The sequence below is a fragment of the Mesoplodon densirostris genome, chromosome 5, assembly GCF_025265405.1.
Source record: "Mesoplodon densirostris isolate mMesDen1 chromosome 5, mMesDen1 primary haplotype, whole genome shotgun sequence".
Lineage (NCBI taxonomy): Eukaryota > Metazoa > Chordata > Mammalia > Artiodactyla > Ziphiidae > Mesoplodon > Mesoplodon densirostris.
This window is the reverse complement of record NC_082665.1, coordinates 11,690,406-11,709,496: the sequence shown is the minus strand read 5'-3', so window position 1 is coordinate 11,709,496 and position 19,091 is coordinate 11,690,406. Positions and strand designations below refer to the sequence as shown.

The 19,091-nt window shown below is 37.0% G+C and overlaps 1 protein-coding gene across 3 annotated transcripts in view; it reads right to left on the bottom strand.

Annotated features, from left to right (window-relative positions):
* Nucleotides 1–59: 59 nt before the first annotated feature.
* CRYZL1 (crystallin zeta like 1) overlaps nucleotides 60–19,091 on the bottom strand; it is a 33,894-nt gene continuing 14,862 nt past the window's right edge. Inside the window, exons 5-13 of one of the 3 annotated variants that reach the window (XM_060099744.1) lie at nucleotides 17,924–17,968; nucleotides 16,620–16,688; nucleotides 9,416–9,549; nucleotides 8,233–8,344; nucleotides 6,273–6,371; nucleotides 4,756–4,877; nucleotides 3,508–3,613; nucleotides 1,110–1,155; nucleotides 60–584 (exon numbers count right to left, since the gene is read on the bottom strand). In XM_060099744.1, coding sequence (XP_059955727.1) covers nucleotides 485–584; nucleotides 1,110–1,155; nucleotides 3,508–3,613; nucleotides 4,756–4,877; nucleotides 6,273–6,371; nucleotides 8,233–8,344; nucleotides 9,416–9,549; nucleotides 16,620–16,688; nucleotides 17,924–17,968 — 833 coding nt within the window. In that variant the 3' untranslated portion in view covers nucleotides 60–484. Of the gene's footprint in view, nucleotides 585–1,109; nucleotides 1,160–3,507; nucleotides 3,614–4,755; nucleotides 4,878–6,272; nucleotides 6,372–8,232; nucleotides 8,345–9,415; nucleotides 9,550–16,619; nucleotides 16,689–17,923; nucleotides 17,969–19,091 lie in introns of all 3 variants that reach the window. The other 2 variants (XM_060099745.1, XM_060099746.1) reach the window with 2 other exon arrangements.

The following is a 19,091-nucleotide window of genomic DNA, read 5'->3' as shown; positions in this document are numbered from 1 at the left end:
GAAAAAAAATTTAGCTTTCAATGGGCTAGATCCTTTGAGACTTGAAAATATATTCAAAGTATTAAATTACGACAGCAAAGGATGTTAAAGAAGGAAGGGGTTGAGAATGGAGTTGATACAAAATAATGTTATTTTGACACAGCAAGACTCCAACAGCTTTATCAGAGTAGCGTGGCTTCTGCTGAAAGCCGTCTTCTTCATGTAAAGAATTTTATAAGAGGCAAACATATAGGAACAATAATTTAAAAGGCTTTCAGAATATTCCCTTTAGATATTAAATTTTAGAAATGTCTTGACCCGTCTGTACGATGTTTCCAAATACTTTTCAAATACTTCAGATAACTCTGAGCATCGTGTCTCAGCAGGAAAACCTGCTTAAAAACATAAAAACTTGCTTTTATCTTCCTTCTGAGCAATGTGCAAGGAAACTCTGGCTTCAATACTGGAATAGGTTCATCCAACTGAGGTCTGAGAAAGAACAAAATTAAAATTGAACAACTTGCTTCTTTCTTCCTTGATTTTTCTGAACAACTTCCATGGTAACTTTTGCCTCGTACAGTGGAATGGGTTCATCCAACTGAGGTCTGAGGAAGAATGAAATGATTAGAAATGTCTAGTTAAAGATGAGTAGAGTACATAGCATGGTAGTTGACAGTTGCTATAGTTCAACTCTATTACTTTAAATCAAATTTGTCCATTAATATTTCCACTGTTAAAAAGTTAAATTTTGAAGGGGAAAAATACCTATTTTATCCATTCTCTCTTTTTTGATAAACAGATCCAGCTGAAAACAAAAATTGTACTTTTCTTCTTGTCAGCCTGGAGGTTATTTCAAGTTGCTTTGGGAGGGGTGATGAGGATAAGCAAAGGGTGAGGTACAGTATGGAATGGAGTAAGGAAAACTAACGAATCACGTCTATCTTAGGGAATGCATACTGGTGTATATACACTTCGAGAAATACTAAAGAGCAGCTATTTATCTAAGCAAAATAATAAAATATGGAGGCAAGAGGTGTACTGAGAAAGCTGAAACAAAAATGGGAATGCCCATTTCATCTCCTGGAGAATAGAAAAATAAACAAGAACAATGATTTGGTCATTTAGCATACCTAAAAACACCAGTAGATAACTTCTCCATCACATCTTTTAAGATACGTAGCTGCAAAGACTGTTAAGGTGGCAACGTAAAGGAGAGAGGAGTAAATAAAACCATTTGATAAGCAGAATATACTAGGCAGGTCACCTATTTTTTTTTTAATAGAAATTCTGTAAGCTGTCATGTTTACCTCTAAAACAGGAAAATGGGGGAACTGATTTGAGAGAGGTGGTGACATAATAGAGCCTAAACTTCTAAGGACAAGAGATGAAAGAAGCCTAATGCCTGTCGTAAGTAATGACTAGTGTTATCCCAAATGGATGGTAACAGAATGGGGTCAGGGTTTCATTTTAGCGCCACTTATGTTATTTTTAGTTAAAAACAATTTTAGCACTTATCTCTCTTACTTTGGGTGCACATTTATTTATTAAACCAGCTAATAAATACGTATGCAGGAAAGTTAATAATCTGTGTGTGTAATATATGCCACTAAGAGAATTAAAAAGCAGGGTAAAATTTAAAACTCTAATCATTTACTTGCAATTACAATGTTAGAACTGAGAGTCTATATAACTGCTCGTACAGGAGAATTATTTATGGCATATAATCACACAATTGGAAGGGGATTGCTATGTTAAATCACAGGCAGCAACTGGCTCATGTGTGATGCAACTGGGGGGGGTGTGCACAAGTGAGGACTGAAGTCTGATTCAGGACTTTAGAAAATGTAAATTAGAAAATATGAACGTAAGCTACTTTAAAAGGACCTAAAGAATACCGATTCACTTTTCACGTACTACAAATTCTCTTTCTACTCGTGTTAATGAAATTGCCGGCAGTATGTGTAAGTATATAAATATAAAACATATATTTCTGATTTTTGAAAATTTAACATTTCATATGAACATGTCACGTTTCAGTATGGTCCATGGATTTGTCAAATAGGTTAAAATCTCATGGTGGGGAGAAAGGGGAGCAGTTGAGAGATTTAAGTTATTAAGTAACGCAGGCATAGCAGCCAGGCTACCTTCTGACATGAAAGATTCAAAACATACTACCTTATGTTACTTTTAATACATGGTCTCTGTCATTAACATCCCATGGTATTCCTGATAATTACAATGTTATTGAATGTGTCATTATTTAAAGTTGAAATTTAAAGAATTCTTTTAGAAAGTTAAAAATTAAGTTTATTTTCCAAATTTAATATGAAAATATTTAATCAGAAATACATTAAACACATACATTCACTACATTAAGGGGACGTTCTGGTTTTGAAATGTACTCTTTAAAACTCAACATATGCAGTATACTAATTAAATATTATTCAGCTATTTGAAAGCTCTGTATTAAGTCTGCTATTGCTCTTACAGGAGGCTGGCCTTTGTGCACGTCACGCATATGTAACAATGCACGTTTAATAAAAATAAAGAATGATATTCAGTGAGACAAACATACGGTTGTGCAAGTCTCCTTCTTCACGCACAATTATACTCTATTAAGTAATGAGAACTTATTTTTTATCCAATATGTTAAAGTTTTTACCAAGTACAGCTGCCTTTAAAACAGGCGTCTTAGAAATAAAACGTTTATTCTTAAGTTGACCCTGCTCTAAAGAGGTTTGGACCTTTCTTTTGGAACTGCTCTCATATTCTCAAGAAAACTTTTCATTACTTTTACCAAAATGGAATGATCGATTTCATTCACTAGATTTGTTACTGAATCACTTCCATTAAAAAAAATCAAACCCATCTTCATTTGATGAAGATTTCCTAGTATTGATATTCTTAAAAACAGCCCACATGGGACTTCCCTGGTGGTCCAGTGGTTAAGACTCTGCGCTTCCAATGCAGGGGAGGCGGGTTCAATCCCTGCTTGGGGAACCAAGATCCCACAAGCCGCGCAGCCAAAAAACACCCCCAAAAAACAAAAAAACACCCCACAAACTCTTAATTTTGATAACTATTCTTATATGTTTAACGCAATGGCACCACCATAGGAGTAAACATGCAGCCTGTCAAAGTGATCTGTAATTTCCATAATGCCAGGTTAAAAATGAAGCAAACTCTTCCATGTATTCTATAGTTTCTCATTCAGAAACGAGCAAGACTGCCTGGGTGTGATTCCTGTCCTGCCACTTGCTAGCTACATCCTTAGGCATGCACTAACCTTTCTATCCTTCAGTTTCTTTACCTGTGACATAGGGATAATGTAGTACTTAACTATCACAGGGCTGTTTTAATATTTAAATAAATTAATACCTGTAAAGCACTGGGAACATTGTTTGGCATGTTCAATGAAAGTTAGCTGCTATTATTATTAATTATTATTATCATTATTAAAGAACTTAATGATGAGAATACAAGGTAAATTTCAAGCCAGAAACTCAAGTCAGTAGAAAAAAAGGATATAAAGATATTTTCCCTGTTGTACATTTGACAAATTCCAAACTTCATCATTAAGGAAAGCCACCGTCGCTCCCTTGAGGAAAAGGCAGTGGCTATCTGGAGGATCCAACTTGGATAGAATGCACAAAGAATGATCAGTTACTGTGAGTTTAATAGCAGAAGAATGATTGGTATCTTCAGCCAGAAAAGCTTTCACACAAATTAAATAATACCCAAATCACAAATAATCAGCACACAAACTTTAACAATAATATGTATACTATAATGTTTTCTTTTCTAATGCATTGTCCAAAATGATGAAACAGCAAGGTCAATAGGCCAATCTAGAGGTGATGAAGCGGTAGTAGGTATATGTGTGCGGGGGTGTGTGTGTGTGTGTGAGAGAGATATTTCTCGTTGCTACTCACCAGTCATCTTCATGAGGAAGTTGGAAAATTGGTGAAGATTGGTACATGAGAATTATGGTATTTGCATATCAACCATGATAAAGATACTTGAATTTTGTTGAGAAATGTAGCTTTGGAAGACAATGTGTACACACACACACACACACACACACACACACACACACACAGTAAATTCTAATTTGAATAATTAGGAAATTGTCATAATTTTATATAGAAATATTTTGTTAAGTATATGTCAACAAGAATGTTTGTTACTAAGGAAAAAAACCTTATTTGAAACACTATTAAAAAATTCATAAGTCACTACTTCCAAACCACTAAATAAAAGTTAAATGAGGGCCTCCCTGGTGGCGCAAGTGGTTGAGAGTCCGCCTGCCGATGCAGGGGATACGGGTTCGTGCCCCGGTCTGGGAGGATCCCATATGCCGCGGAGCGGCTGGGCCCGTGAGCCATGGCCGCTGAGCCTGCGCGTCCGGAGCCTGCGAGTCCGGAGCCTGTGCTCCGCAACGGGGGAGGCCACAGCAGTGAGAGGCCCGCATACCACAAAAAAAAAAAAAAAAAAAAAAAAAAAAAGTTAAATGAACTCCTCTGCAGAGGAGTTCATTTAACATATTTAAATGAGGAGTTCATTTAAATATTTCAACATTTGGCCAACAGCTAAAAGTTAAAAACATTTGGCCAACAGCTAAAAGTAAAAAAAAAAAAAGCTACATTTCTTTAAAAATAGGATATAATTCAGAATTTATACAAATTTAGCCACACCTTGCTAAAAGACTTAGGCATTATTCTTTGTTAATTGCATCCTTTTGGTGTATCCGTAATGTTTTATTGTCTCTGATAATACCTGCAGGTTTTCTTCTGTCGTTACCCAGTGGCCTCCAACACCAAGAAGGGTGATGATATCATGTTTATGTGGTAGTAGTTGTAATTTTACAGCTGGTTCATCCTCTTTACTATATAATCTCACTTACAAAGGAATTGTTTAAAGCGAGAGAGGGAGAGAGAGAGAGAAAATGTATTTTATAGTAATCTGATAAAAATTTATTCTTCAAACTAGTTCTCTTTACTTTTTAATGTAGTAACAAGGAAGCATTTTGTATTCAGACACTTAAAATGTATGTTTTGCATTAAAACTGGTCATACACTTTACTTTAGATTTAATTATAAGTGATATAACTAAAGATAAAAAGGCTATTTTAATTTGAAAATCAGGCAAGATAACATAGCACATACTAAGTCTGATAGTTTCAATCATAACATTGATAGCTTAATACTTTGGGAAAAGTTGACTTCTGAGTAAGGAACTCAGATTCAAGATAGTCATACGGGGACTTCCCTGGTGGCACAGTGGTTAAGAATCCACCTGACAATTCAGGGGACACAGGTTTGAGCCCTGGTCCGGGAAGATCCCACATGCCGCGGAGCAACTAAGCCCGTGCGCCACAACTACTGAGCCTGCGCTCTAGAGCCCACGAGCCACAACTACTGAGCCCCCGTGCCACAACTACTGAAGCCCGCGCGCTTAGAGACCGTGCTCCGTAACAAGAGAAGCCCGCGCACTGCAATCAAGAGCAGCCCCGGCTTGCTGCAACTAGAAAAAGCTGCGTGCAGCAACAAAGACCCAATGCAGCCAAAAAAAAAAAGACAGTCATATTTTGACATAATTATTGAAATGTCTATTGGAAAAGTTAATGAAGTATACATTCACTTCCACTGAAAGATTTTTCTGAGTTAATTTCGAGTCTTGAAAATACTGGCTAAAAAGGGATACATATGGTCATAGCTGTATTCATTACGATTCTTAGGATAGAAGATAAATTCTAACAAAGTATAAACAGAATCCCTCTGCAGGCTTGTGAAACCTGTTCTTTAGGTGTGATGGCACTACCTAAGAGTGTAAAGATTAGGTGTTAAGTAGATATTGGTTAAACTACAAAAGTTCAAGCAAGGTGAAAATGCAACAAAATTCTGTGCAAACTTTGCAAACAGGGACTGCTGAAGTCTACCATCCAATAGAGGGCAGCCATACATAGCAGAACTGACTAATTAAGCAACTGGCTGAGACCTGAACTAATCTAGGAACCACTGAGGAGATCATGTCTGCAGATTTCTTGTAGAGATACTTGGAGTCCAATGCCTACACTTTAAAAGGCAAGCATGTTCTCTCTTCCAGACAGTGCTTACAATGGGAATAAAATGAAGAAGTGCCAATTTAAATAGAAAAGTTCAAAAATAAAAAAACCCTAAACATCAATTTAATCATCTATAAATAATTATTTCCTGGTTATGTATTTTTTTCCCAGGAATTCACCCATCACAATAAAAAAACTACAGAGACTACTGATTTAGTAAAGTACCCACCTCCAGCATCTAGGACAATATCTACTCCAAGGCCACCTGTTTCTTCTAAACAGCTTTCAGCAACCTGGGCTTTCCCATTGGACACATCGATCACTCGGGCTGTAAAGGACAGGAAGTCAGGCAATCTGTATGTGATCAACACAACTCAGAGAAGAAGAGAAAGAAAAGCAAATAAATATTTCTTCTCTGAAATGAATTAAATGGTTGAAGCAATTACCGAATCAAATTATACTTTTTCTCATCTAACCAGTATTGCCAAGGATCAATTTAAATGAAGGAACTGGTATATTCAATAAAATAAAAATATGAGCATTTTGTGGATAATGTGTCCCAACGTTGGTCTGTTGACATAGAGGACTGTTCTTTACAGCTAAAGGATATTTTGCCAGAACTGAGAATCTCTAAACCACAGAGGTACATATATATGAAGATGTGGACTGAAAGATTAAGCAATTTCTTAAGTATGTTCAGATTTAATAGAGCTTAGAGCTAAAAAGTACAAAGATATATTTATCTGATTTGGTACTTCTCTGTTAGAGGCCGTTTTAACCTTTCTCAGTCATAGAAATCCCAGCCCACACCCGCATCTCCCGACTTCGCCCTCCAAAACAAAAAAAAATCCCGAAGGTGAAAAAAAACCCAGGATTATTTTAAGCAGGGTTAGTAAAAATTAAACTAATTTTAACTGGTTGCTTTAATGTATTAATAGAACAAGCCAGTGAGAGAACTAAAAAAAAATCTCAATTTGAATTGGCAAACGAAGACACGTTTCTATTTCATTTTTGTATCTTTTAACACCTTCTCAGTAAAGAGAATTCCTCTCAGAGATTCTCAGATTGGAGGTGTAGTCCAGTAGTGACTGAAGTCTCGGGGGATGGAGGTGAGGGTGGGGGGACTCGAGGGAAAGGGGGCTGAAGCACCTAAGAAGGGCAGGGGTTAGCCAAGGGGAAACCGCTCTCTTCAACAACACTATTCATGCTACCCACCCCTTCCATTTGCAATCTCTCTTCTTCCTTTTTTTCTTATTTTCCTCCTTTCTCCAGCCCGTTTTAACCTTCCTTCCATTTCTTGGTTATCTCTGCCAGAAGCATAACATAACTATGGAAATAACACAGGCTTTACTATTAGGCAGGCTTGGGTTCGAATTCCATTCCGGGCCTAGTGGTACATCTAGTGGTACATCGTTGGACAAGCTAAATTCTGAGATGCTGTTTCCCAGTTAGCTGACACAGGGTTGTTGAGGATTTAAGGAACTATCATCCATATTAACACTCAATGAACCTTACTTTCCTTCCTTCACTTACACTCTGCTCATCTTCTTTTCTCTTCATCTGTTAAACTCCCACATTAATTCAGTTAACTCCAGTCTGTAAAATTCCATTCCTATCTTTCTTCTCTTCTTTTTCATTTTTTCAATCTCTATTTTCTTTCTCCTTTCCACATTCATCGCTATTCGTATACGTTCAATCTTTTCAAGGGCTCCCCAGCCTCGACCATGTCCTATTTATCCTAAACTATACCTGACCTGGGTTTCTGTGTTAAGTGGCTCATCTCCCTTCCTAGTGTATCACAGGAAACAGACAACTTTAGAGGTATATCACTGGGTAAAAGAGGCTGAGAAACATAAAAAGTGATGCAAAAATATATTGATTTATTGACTAAAACCAAAGAGGCATCAGGTGTTTCTCAACTGTGTCAAAGTTCACCTAATTCAAACTTGGGCGAGTTGGTAACAATGAGGCAAAGAAGAAAAAACACTGAAAAATGTAGGTTTAAGAAACAAATCATTAAAATTTAAACTATAACTTATGTAAACTTGGACTTAGCACAGATACTAAGTGCATTTTTTAAATGACATGCATTTGGCATTTTGCAGTTTGTTTTACAAGTGCAGTTTTTAAGGTGATATCTCTTCAAAAGTTTATGTTTTAAAAAGTCTGTGTTGAGTACTATTACCCACCTATAGAAGGCCTACATCTTTCAAGACACTGCTTGTCTTCAAGGCTGCACACTGTTGAAATCACTTTGGCTCCTCGATGGTGTGCTAACTGAATGGCTATTGTTCCAAGTGCCTGTGTGGAAACAAATACACGGCGGTGTTATAGCTATAGGGCAGAGGCCGTATCTAATTCATTTTATAGGTTTAATAAACTGTAATAGTTTAGTGCTACTTCAGTATATTTAAAAATGCTGTCTGATAGAAAAAGAAAACAATACGGATAAGTTTAGAAGTGGAAACACTTGACACACTCTTGCTCAAGAGGGGTGGTGGAAAAGCTACGTGTGCCACAGGCTCTCAGCCAGTCTGACTGCAAGCAGCACACAATTTCAAGGACAGAGGCCGAATTCAGAACACGGCCTTGGAATGAGAAAAATGGGCCATTATGCCAGCATAATGTACTAAGCTGATTATATAATATCAATTGATATATAATATCAATACATATGCAAGTCCAGCAACCTCAGCTTCAAAAGTTCCATCCTTTTGCTGACCTGTGGAGTAAGTTCAGGGAAACACTACTATCCTGATGTAGGACATAAGGATGAAGCCAATGCTGAAGACAGTTATGCCTTTTTTTCAATGAAAAGCAGGGGAAAAAGCATTTTCATCAACAGCCAGTTAGAAAATAAAACTATAAAACCACCCCAAGTTTTGTGACATGTTTAGATTATAATTATATCTTATGTAATCTCTTTTAGTATCTTGAACTATATTTTGAAGATGTATGTAATGTTTAAATTAGCACAGTTTTTATCTTGTGTGATCTATCTATAAATGCAACACCTTAATCACGTAAGTGTAAGTATGAGGGATATGATACAAAATTGGCAGGGAGTCCTGGGGTCTGGCTTCAAAGACTATGAGCTATTTCAGGCTTTGTGTAACAGACATGAATAAAAATGGCTTGTCTGCTTTTTTAAAGTACTAGCAGATTCAAAGTACTAAGAAACTAAACACAGTAATGCTAACTTTTATCTCCTTGATAAAAAGCTGCTTATTTTAGAAAATGGGAGTTTGGTAAATGTATCAGTGAATAAGCTAACTGGCAACAAATTATATTAGCAAATGGATGGCCCATTTCTCAATTCCCTAAGTTTATTTGTATTTTGGTCTGTTTCTTAACAAAACCATTAGCACCTACACTTGCTCCGTCCATTATCAGCACTGACTTTCCAGGAGAGAGATGAGAAAGATAATGCAGAGCTGTATAGACTCGTACTCCATCCCGAATGGTTCCAGCGGCTTCTGTCCACGTAACTTTTTCTGGTTTGTGAACTATCACAAAGAAAAAGAGGAAACAATCTGTTAGCAAGTCCCGTTAGACCTGCTTCCTGGATCTGTTTCCCTCCATCTCTGCTCCCACCATGGTCCTGGTCCAAGCCTACTTCTAGTATCTCTCACCTACATTAGTTTCTCTGCTTCCATTCTTACCCACGCATACTCCACTTTCAGCATAGGAGTGTGTGTGTGTGTGTGTGTGTGTGTGTGTGTGTGTGTGTGTGTGTGTGTGTGTGTGTGTGTGTGTGTGTGTGTGTGTGTGTGTGTGTGTGTGTGTGTGTATTTTTTAAACGTTTTATTGTTAAAGTAAAACGTATGCATAAAAGTACACGAAATAACGTACAGCTGGATGAATAAATATAAAGCAAGTAACCACCATCCTGGCTGAGAGAGAGAACACAGCCCTCACGCCAACAGCCTCGCCTCTCCGGCCAGAGACGTTTTTTAAAAAATTGAGATATAACTGACATCAGAGGTCACCACCATTCTAATGTATTTTCTTATTCACCTTCATAGTTTAATAACTCAAGTATCCATTCCTAAACAATATAATTTTATTTTGCCTGTTTCTGAAATTTATCTAAATGCAATTGTACCATACACGTTTTTTCTATCTTTGTTTGCTGAACATCGTTTTTTAAGACACATCCTTTCTTGTTACATGTGGCTATAGTATAGTGCTTCCATTGTTTTTGTTTTTGTTTGTTTTTTTGCAGTACGCGGGCCTCTCACTGCTGTGGCCTCTCCCGTTGAGGAGCACAGGCTCCGGACGCGCAGGCTCAGCGGCCGTGGCTCATGGGCCCAGCCGCTCCGCGGCATGTGGGATCTTCCCGAACCGGGGCACGAACCCGTGTCCCCTGCATTGGCAGGCGGACTCTCAACCACTGCGCCACCAGGGAAGCCCAGTGCTTCCATTTTTGATGTCTTATGGCAACATCTAATTTCATAGAATGGATTGGTTATCCACTCTCAAGGAACGTTTGTGTTTTTTCCCATTTTTGGTAGTTAAGCATTCTTAACTAAGAATGCTCTTGTATAAAAGTTACTCTTACACTGGTACACAGGTTTTCTCCAGGATATTTACTGAGGAATGGAAATCCCAGCTCCAGGATATGTTACCTTCGACTTTATATTTCCAAAGTGGCTGTATGAACTTACTCTCCCACAGCTGCTGTTGTGAACATCCTTGTCAACCCTGGCATTACACATTTTTGCCCATCATATGGATGTGTAATGGTTTCTTACATGTGATTTTATTGATAATTTGCTTTTCCCTGACTACTAATGAAGTTGAGTACCTTTCTGTGTTTGTTGGCCATATGGAATTCCCTTTGTGAAGTGACTGTTCAAGTGTTCTATCAATTTTCCTATTGTTGTTGACTTTTTCTTATTGATTTGTAAAAATTCTTAATATATTCTAGATGAGTCATTTGCTTGTTTATGTGTTGTAATTATTTTCAACTTTATGGCTTCTCTTTTCAATCTCTTTAGTGGTGTCTTTGAAAAACAGAAGTGTCAGAATGATCTTTTAAAAACATAAATGACATCCTAACACTTCTTTGTTTAAAATTCATCAATGGCTTTCTACTGCACTTGGAACAAAATGCAAACTCCTAATATACTGTAATTTAAGCCATATTAGCTTTATATTTTCTGACCATTAAGCTGCTCTTTAATATGTTTATTTAATTTTTATTGTTTTTATGTCGTACACTGAATGTGATTTTTTTCATAGTATAGGCAATACTTTCTCATTTTACCTACAATCAAGTTTATAACACTTTCCGTAGTTTTTACCAGGAGTATTTTTCCTCTTATATCAATAGATTCAGATGGGTTAGCATGGCCAGTAAGCATTGAATTTACCAACTAATTAGTGCCATCTAGTGGGGAAGCAAAGCATCCAAGCACATGATGAAAATGTTCAGACAGACAAGCAAGGCATTAAAAGAGTAAAACAGGGGATATCTCACAGAGTACTTTATTCCTTACCAAACTCAAGATAGCTATTCTCCCACTTTTACTGATTATGAAACGGGGTTCAGGGTAATTAATTTGTCTGAGGCCACAAGTTTCAAAGTCCGACTTTAAAGCCCATCTACTCTAACAGTGCATATTCAATCTATGTAAAATTTATTTATATGGAATTTTTTGGGAACATCTTTCATCATAAGAATTGGGACTACCTATATTTTCATTAGGAAATCAAAAATTCAGTGCTTAAAAAATTCTAATAGTAATAAAACTACATTTAAGATTGCAGAGACTTTAAAATTACATGGTTGGACATAGTTTAATGTTGAGATCCTTGCTTTTGTGTTAGGTGGTACACAAGTGTTTATTATGTTATAAAAACTAAGAAAATAAATAGAAGAGAGCCATGTATGGATCAATAATAACAGTATGTCAGAGCCCAAGAATTACAATTTCAATTCTTTCTACCTCAGGTCCAAAGGAATAATGCTGAAATGTGTGCCAATTTTTTAAAAATTTAACTTTTATTTTATATTGGAGTATAGTTTACTCACAACATTGTGCTTGTTTCAGGTGTACAGCAAAGTGATCCAGTTATACATATACATATATCCATTCTTTTTCAAATTCTTTTCCCATATAGGTCACCACAGAATACTGAGTAGAGTTCCCTGTGCTATACAGTAGGTCTCCGTTGATCATTTACTTTATATGTATCAACAGTAGTGTGTATATGTTAATCCGAAACTCCCAGTTTATCTCCCCCCAACTTTCCTCTTTGGTAACCATAAGTTTGTTTTCTAAGCCTGTGAGTCTGTTTCTGTTTTGTAAATAAGCTCATTTGTATCATTTTTTTAGATTCCACATATAAGTGACATATGATATTTGTCTTTCTCTGTCTGACTTCACTTAGTATGATTATCTCTAGGTCCATCCATCTTGCTGCAAATGGCATTATTTCCTTCTTTTTTATGGCTGAGTAATATTCCACTATATATGTATCACACCTTCTTTATCCATTCCTCTGTCGATGGACATTTAGGTTGCTCTCATGTCTTGGCTATTGTAAATAGTGCTTCAATGAACATTGGGGTGCATGTATCTTTTTGAATTATTGTTTTCTCCAGATTATGCCTAGGAGTGGGATTGCTAGATCATATGGTATTTCTATTTTTAGTTTTTAAGGAACCTCCATATTGTTCTCCATACTGGTTGTATCAATTTACATTCCCACCAACAGTGTAGGAGGATTCCCTTTTCTCCACACCCTCTTCAGCAGTTATTGTTTGTAGACTTTCTGATGATGGCCATTCTGACCAGTGTGAGGTGATACCTCATTGTAGTTTTGATTTGCATTTCTCTAGTAGTTAGCCATGTTGAACATATTTTCATGTGCTTTTTGGCTATCTGTATGTCTTGTTTGGAGAAATGTCTATTTAGATCTTCTGCCCATTTTTTGATTGGGTTGTTTTTTGACATTGAGCTGCATGAGCTGTTTGTATGAAAAATAAAATCAGAATGGCTTGAGAACTGAAAGCACAAATGAGCTGGAAGAATTACTCAACTTTTTACCTTTGTCCTCAATATTCTGAAACAAGATTAATAAGACATCTTTTGGGAGTTGTTTGGAGCCTGGTTCTTTGGTTTGGTAAAAGAACTGACTTACTAGAAGGTGACTGAGTTGTGAGCTTTTATTTTAAAAAATCATCAAATAATTAATAGGAACTAAAATAGAGTCATGGTGAACTAAATTATTTCTCCCTGCAAATCTTCAGGGAACATACTGAAATTATTTTCTCTTTCATAGAACATTAGAGCTACAGCAGAGATTAGAGGTTGTCTAGTTTGGCATCCTTGTTTATAGACAAAGTAAAATGCGCCCGGGGCTTGCCTAAAGGTCACGCAGTTAGCAGTCATTCTTCTTTTTCTTTTTTTTACTGTTTTTTTAAAATTTATTTATTTATTTTATTTTTTTCGCGGTATGCGGGCCTCTCACCGTTGTGGCCTCTCCCGTTGTGGAGCACAGGCTCCGGACGCGCAGGCTCAACAGCCATGGCTCACGGGCCCAGCCGCTCCGCGGCACGTGGGATCCTCCCAGACCGGGGCACGAACCCGTGTCCCCTGCATCGGCAGGCGGACTCTCAACCACTGCGCCACCAGGGAAGCCCCTCTTCTTTTTCTTAATTTGAAGTATAGTTGACTTACAATGTTTCAGGTGTTAGTGGTCATTCTTAAAGTACTTCTTTTAAAGAAACATTTTGTTGTGTTTCCCTTCTCAAGGAATATCTATCAATAGAATTGCTTTCTCTGTATATGTTGGTGGATCTTGGGACTATAATCCTCCTGATTTGTAGGAAAATAGAAGGTCACTTGTGTGGTTCTCTTGTCTTAGATTAAGCTTTATAGCTAGAAAATTTTGATGTTCCAGTTTGCTGTTCTTCTTCTGGTCCATCTTATAATCCTCCAGTGTTCAGCAATGCTTAAAGAAATGGATCTTTTTTATTCTCGTTTTTTTTTCCCAACAGTTAACTTTCTATAACAATTTAATTCAGTTTACTTTGTCTAAACTCAAGCCTAGGAATCCAAACTAAAGGTTTTAGTTGACTCCATATTTACAAGGTTCTCAAAAGAACAGGGACAATAAGGGCCTAAGGGGGACTTCCCTGGTGGTCCACTGGTTAAGAATCTGCCTTCCAATGCAGGGGACTCAGGTTCAATCCCTGGTCAGGGAACTAAGATCCCACATGCCGCAGGGCAACTAAGCCCGAACGCCACAACAGCTGAGCCCACATGCCACAACTAGAGAGAAGCCCACATGCCACAACTAGAGAGGAGTCCGCACAGTGCAACAAAAGATCCCATGAGCCACAACTAAGACCTGATGCAGCCATAAATAAACAAACAAACAAACAAATAAATAAATAATTTAAGAAAAAAAGGGCCCAAGGAAATTCTGGGATTAAAAATAGTAGAGTTTCCCATAAAAGAGACAGCAGCCGTCCTCAATTTTCAAACTGCATTATATCAAAATAGTCATGGATCAGTGACTTTCACTGCATGGTATTTGGAAGTGAGCTTTATCTTTCAAAGGAAGACACACAGTTGGCTCCAAATGTAGGCTTAATATATACATAAATAAGCACAAGCCTCAGATTTCTGGAAAACTGTCTTTTAAAGTTAATTCTTAAGGGACTTCCCTGTTGGCAAAGTGGTTAGGAATCCGCCTGCCAATGCAGGGAACACGGGTTCGAGCCCTGGTCCGGGAAGATCCCACATGCCACACAGCAACTAAGCCCGTGCACCACAACTGCTGAGTCTGCGCTCTAGAGCCCGCGAGCCACAACTACTGAGCCTGCGCACCACAACTACTGAAGCCTGTGTGCCTAGAGCCTGTGCTCCGCAACAGGAGAAGCCACCGCAATGAGAAGCCTGCGCACCGAAACAAAGAGTAGCCTCCGTTCGCCCCAACTAGAGAAAGCCTGTGTGCAGCAATGAAGACCCAACGCATCCAATAAACAAATAAATAAATGAATGAAAGAATAAAATTTAATTAAAAAATTAAGTTTTAATAAAACAAGATGGTATTACTTGGAAATTTTTGACATAGTAAGTGTCATTAATCTAAATATAAATTACTTAACAATTTCAAAAATGAAATGCCAAAGATTTCCTAGCCTAGTTCAAGTTACTATATAGACTCAAATGTACAAATTTACTATTTTTAATAGTCCCAAATCCAAATTGGCCCATATGGTCTGATTAGCATTTATATCATTCAAGAAAGAACTTAGGAAAAATTTTAATAAAATAGTTCAAGAACACAAAAGAATGTATGATAATCTATAGATAAGATACGAAGAACAACATGAATCCCAGCATAAGGAATAGCCGACTGGCAGTACCACTGTAGTCCCGTGGATCTACTCTGATCACATCCTCTTGCCTTGCCCACACAGGTAACTTCCACATGACTTTTCATCCCTACCTGCTCCTTATATCCTTAAATAACACATGCTTAATTAAACTTTGTATGTTTTTGAACTTCATAGAAATAAAATGGTATCACACTGTTCGTATCCTTCTGCAACTTGCTTTTTTCACTCATCACAGTTTGTGAGGTTCATCCATCTTGATATGTTTGACTGTTATTTATTCATTTTCACTGATGAGTTAATTAGAAATATCTTTAGTTATCCATTTTCCCATGAAGAACATTTGGGCTGTTTCTCTTTTTATTCCACAATTACAAACCATGCTACTATGAACTCTTGTGCATGTGCTACTGGTACACATCAAGCTTCTCTGGTGTATGAAAATACCAGTGGAATTACTAGGTCTGAGGTGTTAATACATCATTACCTTTATCAGATCATGCTAAGTTATTTTCTAATGCATTTGTACTAATTTACACTCCCAGTGCATAAAAGGTTCTACTGCTCCACATCCTTGCCAACACTTGGTATGGTCAAACTTTATAACTGTCAGTCTCATGGAAGCATAATGGTATCTCTAAGTGGTTTTAATTTGCTTTCCCCTGATTACTAAGGAGATGCAGCATCTTTTCACTATGGTTTCATGAAGAGTGTCTGTGTTTATACGTTTATTCATTTAAATTTAAATATTTAAGAAGTAAATTACTGTAAGAAAATTTTTAAATTAACATTTAAGTTACATTGAATACTGGTCAAAAGATATTAGCAACAGAAACAAGAATAAGTGTTTTTGAGTCTTTCCTGACTCAAGACTCTACATGTATTGTCTAGATTTTATACATTTAAAAATTTCAATTAATAACCAAGAATAAGAAGTAAAAAATTCTGATTAGTGATATAATTTCAGAGCCAAGGGAGAAATGGCTTTTCAAACCTCTTACCATGAGCAGTGTAAGGGAAACTTAAAGGTCTAAATACTGCTTAGCTTGAAAATGAATTTTATGGATACAAAATATAAGCTAGAAGTAGTCATATGACCACCCGATAGTTATTCCTAGGTACACTCACAGCAGATGGAAATAAATCATACTGTTACTAAAAACCACACACATCTGTGAAATAAGGCTTACGTGAGTTCCAAAACACTGGACTACCACATACCCAAGTAATGCTCATGTACTCGAACAGCTTCACAAAGTCCAGGGTCTTCAGAATCCAGGGGTAAAATTCCTGAAAATTAAAACGAGAAACTTAAGGGACACAATCCAAAAATGAATTCATTCCTAATGAGATGCCAGTAAGCATTAGTCTAAATTTCCCTCAGTGGAATTTTGAGGAAGGTTCCAGTACTAGTGTGGAGAAGGGAGAGATTTCAGAAATAAGGAAGGGAAGTAGGTAGTTTACTTTCTGATATGAACACTATAATACCTGTACTACCTCTTTCTTTTTCTTCCTCTTCTTTCACCTCTGAGTGATGATAAAGATGATGGCTGATGTACAGAACAAAGTCAGAGTCCTGGGGCATCTGTGCTCCTCATTAAACTTGTCCCTGATTCACGGCTCCCTTCCCAGAGTTTGGTTCTATAGGATAGTGAGGTATGCTTCCAATAAAATCCCATTTTCCCCTGAGCTAATCTGATTTTATTTTTTGTCTCTTACAAAAAGGATCTTGAATAATACAGTGTCACTGACTTCTTGGGCAGATAATAAAGATAAGATAGAAATAATAAATTCTCAAAGAAAGTACCCAAGTCAAAGGCAATTGTGTTAAAAGCTGATGAAAACTTTCCTATAAATTTATTCTTAACAGCTTCAAGCATGTTGTAAAGCTACACATTTTCTAAGTCTATATGAATATTTTCCTATGAATATTTTCTACAGAGAAATGGCAATTTCAAAGAATACTACTGAATGCATACTTTATATTTGTTTGTGTGAATGTCTAGGACACAAGTATAAATATATATTTTTGCAAAATGGTATTAACTATGGATTAAAAAAGAAAACCAATAAATTAAATGTCTCCAGTAAATTTTTAGTTTTACGAGGGTAGTAAGGGAGCAGCTCTATACAATTCAAGTCGGATGTGGAGAGAAGAGCGTCTATATAGCCAAGTCAGTCAGTAGTCTTCAAGCAGATGGACTGTGACTTTTTTCTCTGGAGTCTGCAGTCTAACTATAGACCAGGGTCCTGTCAGTGAAGGGCTGCACCAAGGACAGTAACAACTATGGTCATCTTTCTATCATATCTACAGACAAATATTGAAAAGTTTTAAATGTTCTGCTATTGTGATCAAACTCCCAATTCTCTTCATCAATGGATATTTGAGAGTAAATTCCAAAACTTAGGTAAGTACTTGTATATGAAGCAAGGTCACACTAAGCATCAGCAATTGTATAGAAAAAAAGAAAAAGAAACAACAGTAAGACAGAGGACTTGAAATAGGACTAGGACCTATAACTTACCAGCTACTTCATCACCTGGTTGAAAGAATGATACCTTGCTTCCAACTAAAGAGTGGAGAAAATTAATAATCATTATTTTGAGGTTATTAAATATAACTGAACGACTAAAATAAATTTTAAAAGCCATGGATTAATAAAAAGTCACTAACTCAGAGAAAAAGTCAAGAACTTCTAGGACATTTTGATAGTCTGTAAGGACAGTAGGAAAGAACATCTCATATCTGGATTCTCTACAAAGCTGGGCCATGTGGTTGTTGACACCGTGGAGCAGGATGTCTCTCTGTTCAGCTAAGGATGAAGGAATAAAGGAAAATAATCCACTCCACAGCTCTTAAGATGATGACATTGGATACACTGTGTTCCACCCCTCCTGAGGCTCGTCCAATCTGTCATTGTTTGAGTTGTAAAATCTCTGACGCACAATGGGAATTCTGGTTAGAGTCACATATAAACTACTTTGATTTGGGATTATGGAAATAAGTTCAGAATGGTGCCAAGAAATTTTGGGGACTATACAGAAGTGATAGTTACATTTTCTCTTTGTGTGTAGAGAAAAGTCCTACACCATCAGTCAATTCTTTAGAATATTTCAAATAGTTACAAAAGGAAATGGGAGGAAAAACCCCAAACCTCCACGAATGCCTACTTGTGCCCAGCATTTTACCGTGTTATCACATTTAATCTTCATGGCATACCCATTAAGGACCTATTATTACTCCTATTTAACAGACAAGGAAACTGAGGTGCAGCAGTGAAGTAAGGTAGATCCTGAAATCTGGAAGTGGCGCCTCAGGCTGGCTCTGTCTGCAAAAGGGCCCCAGTTTGCTGCTTCTTTGGATCTCTTCTGTGCCATTATCCCCCAATATTTTTGGCTTCTGTACTTTTCTTTTTCCCTCCTGCTGAGGATTCTTATCTACCTGAAATCACCCTGATCCTTTTTTCTTGGCTTCCTTTGTACTCCTCTTAATTGTCCTTCAAACAGTGGCATTGCCAAGTGTTCCATGCTGTGTCTCCTTCATTTCAACTCTCCCTAGATGAACTCATCACCCTTCTATAGTTTCAAACACAACCTATAAGCTGACAACTTTTGAATGTAACCAGAATCTTATAAATCATTTCCTGCTTTTACCTGTTTTTAATTTCCCTGTTCCAGTCAATTATTAAGCTC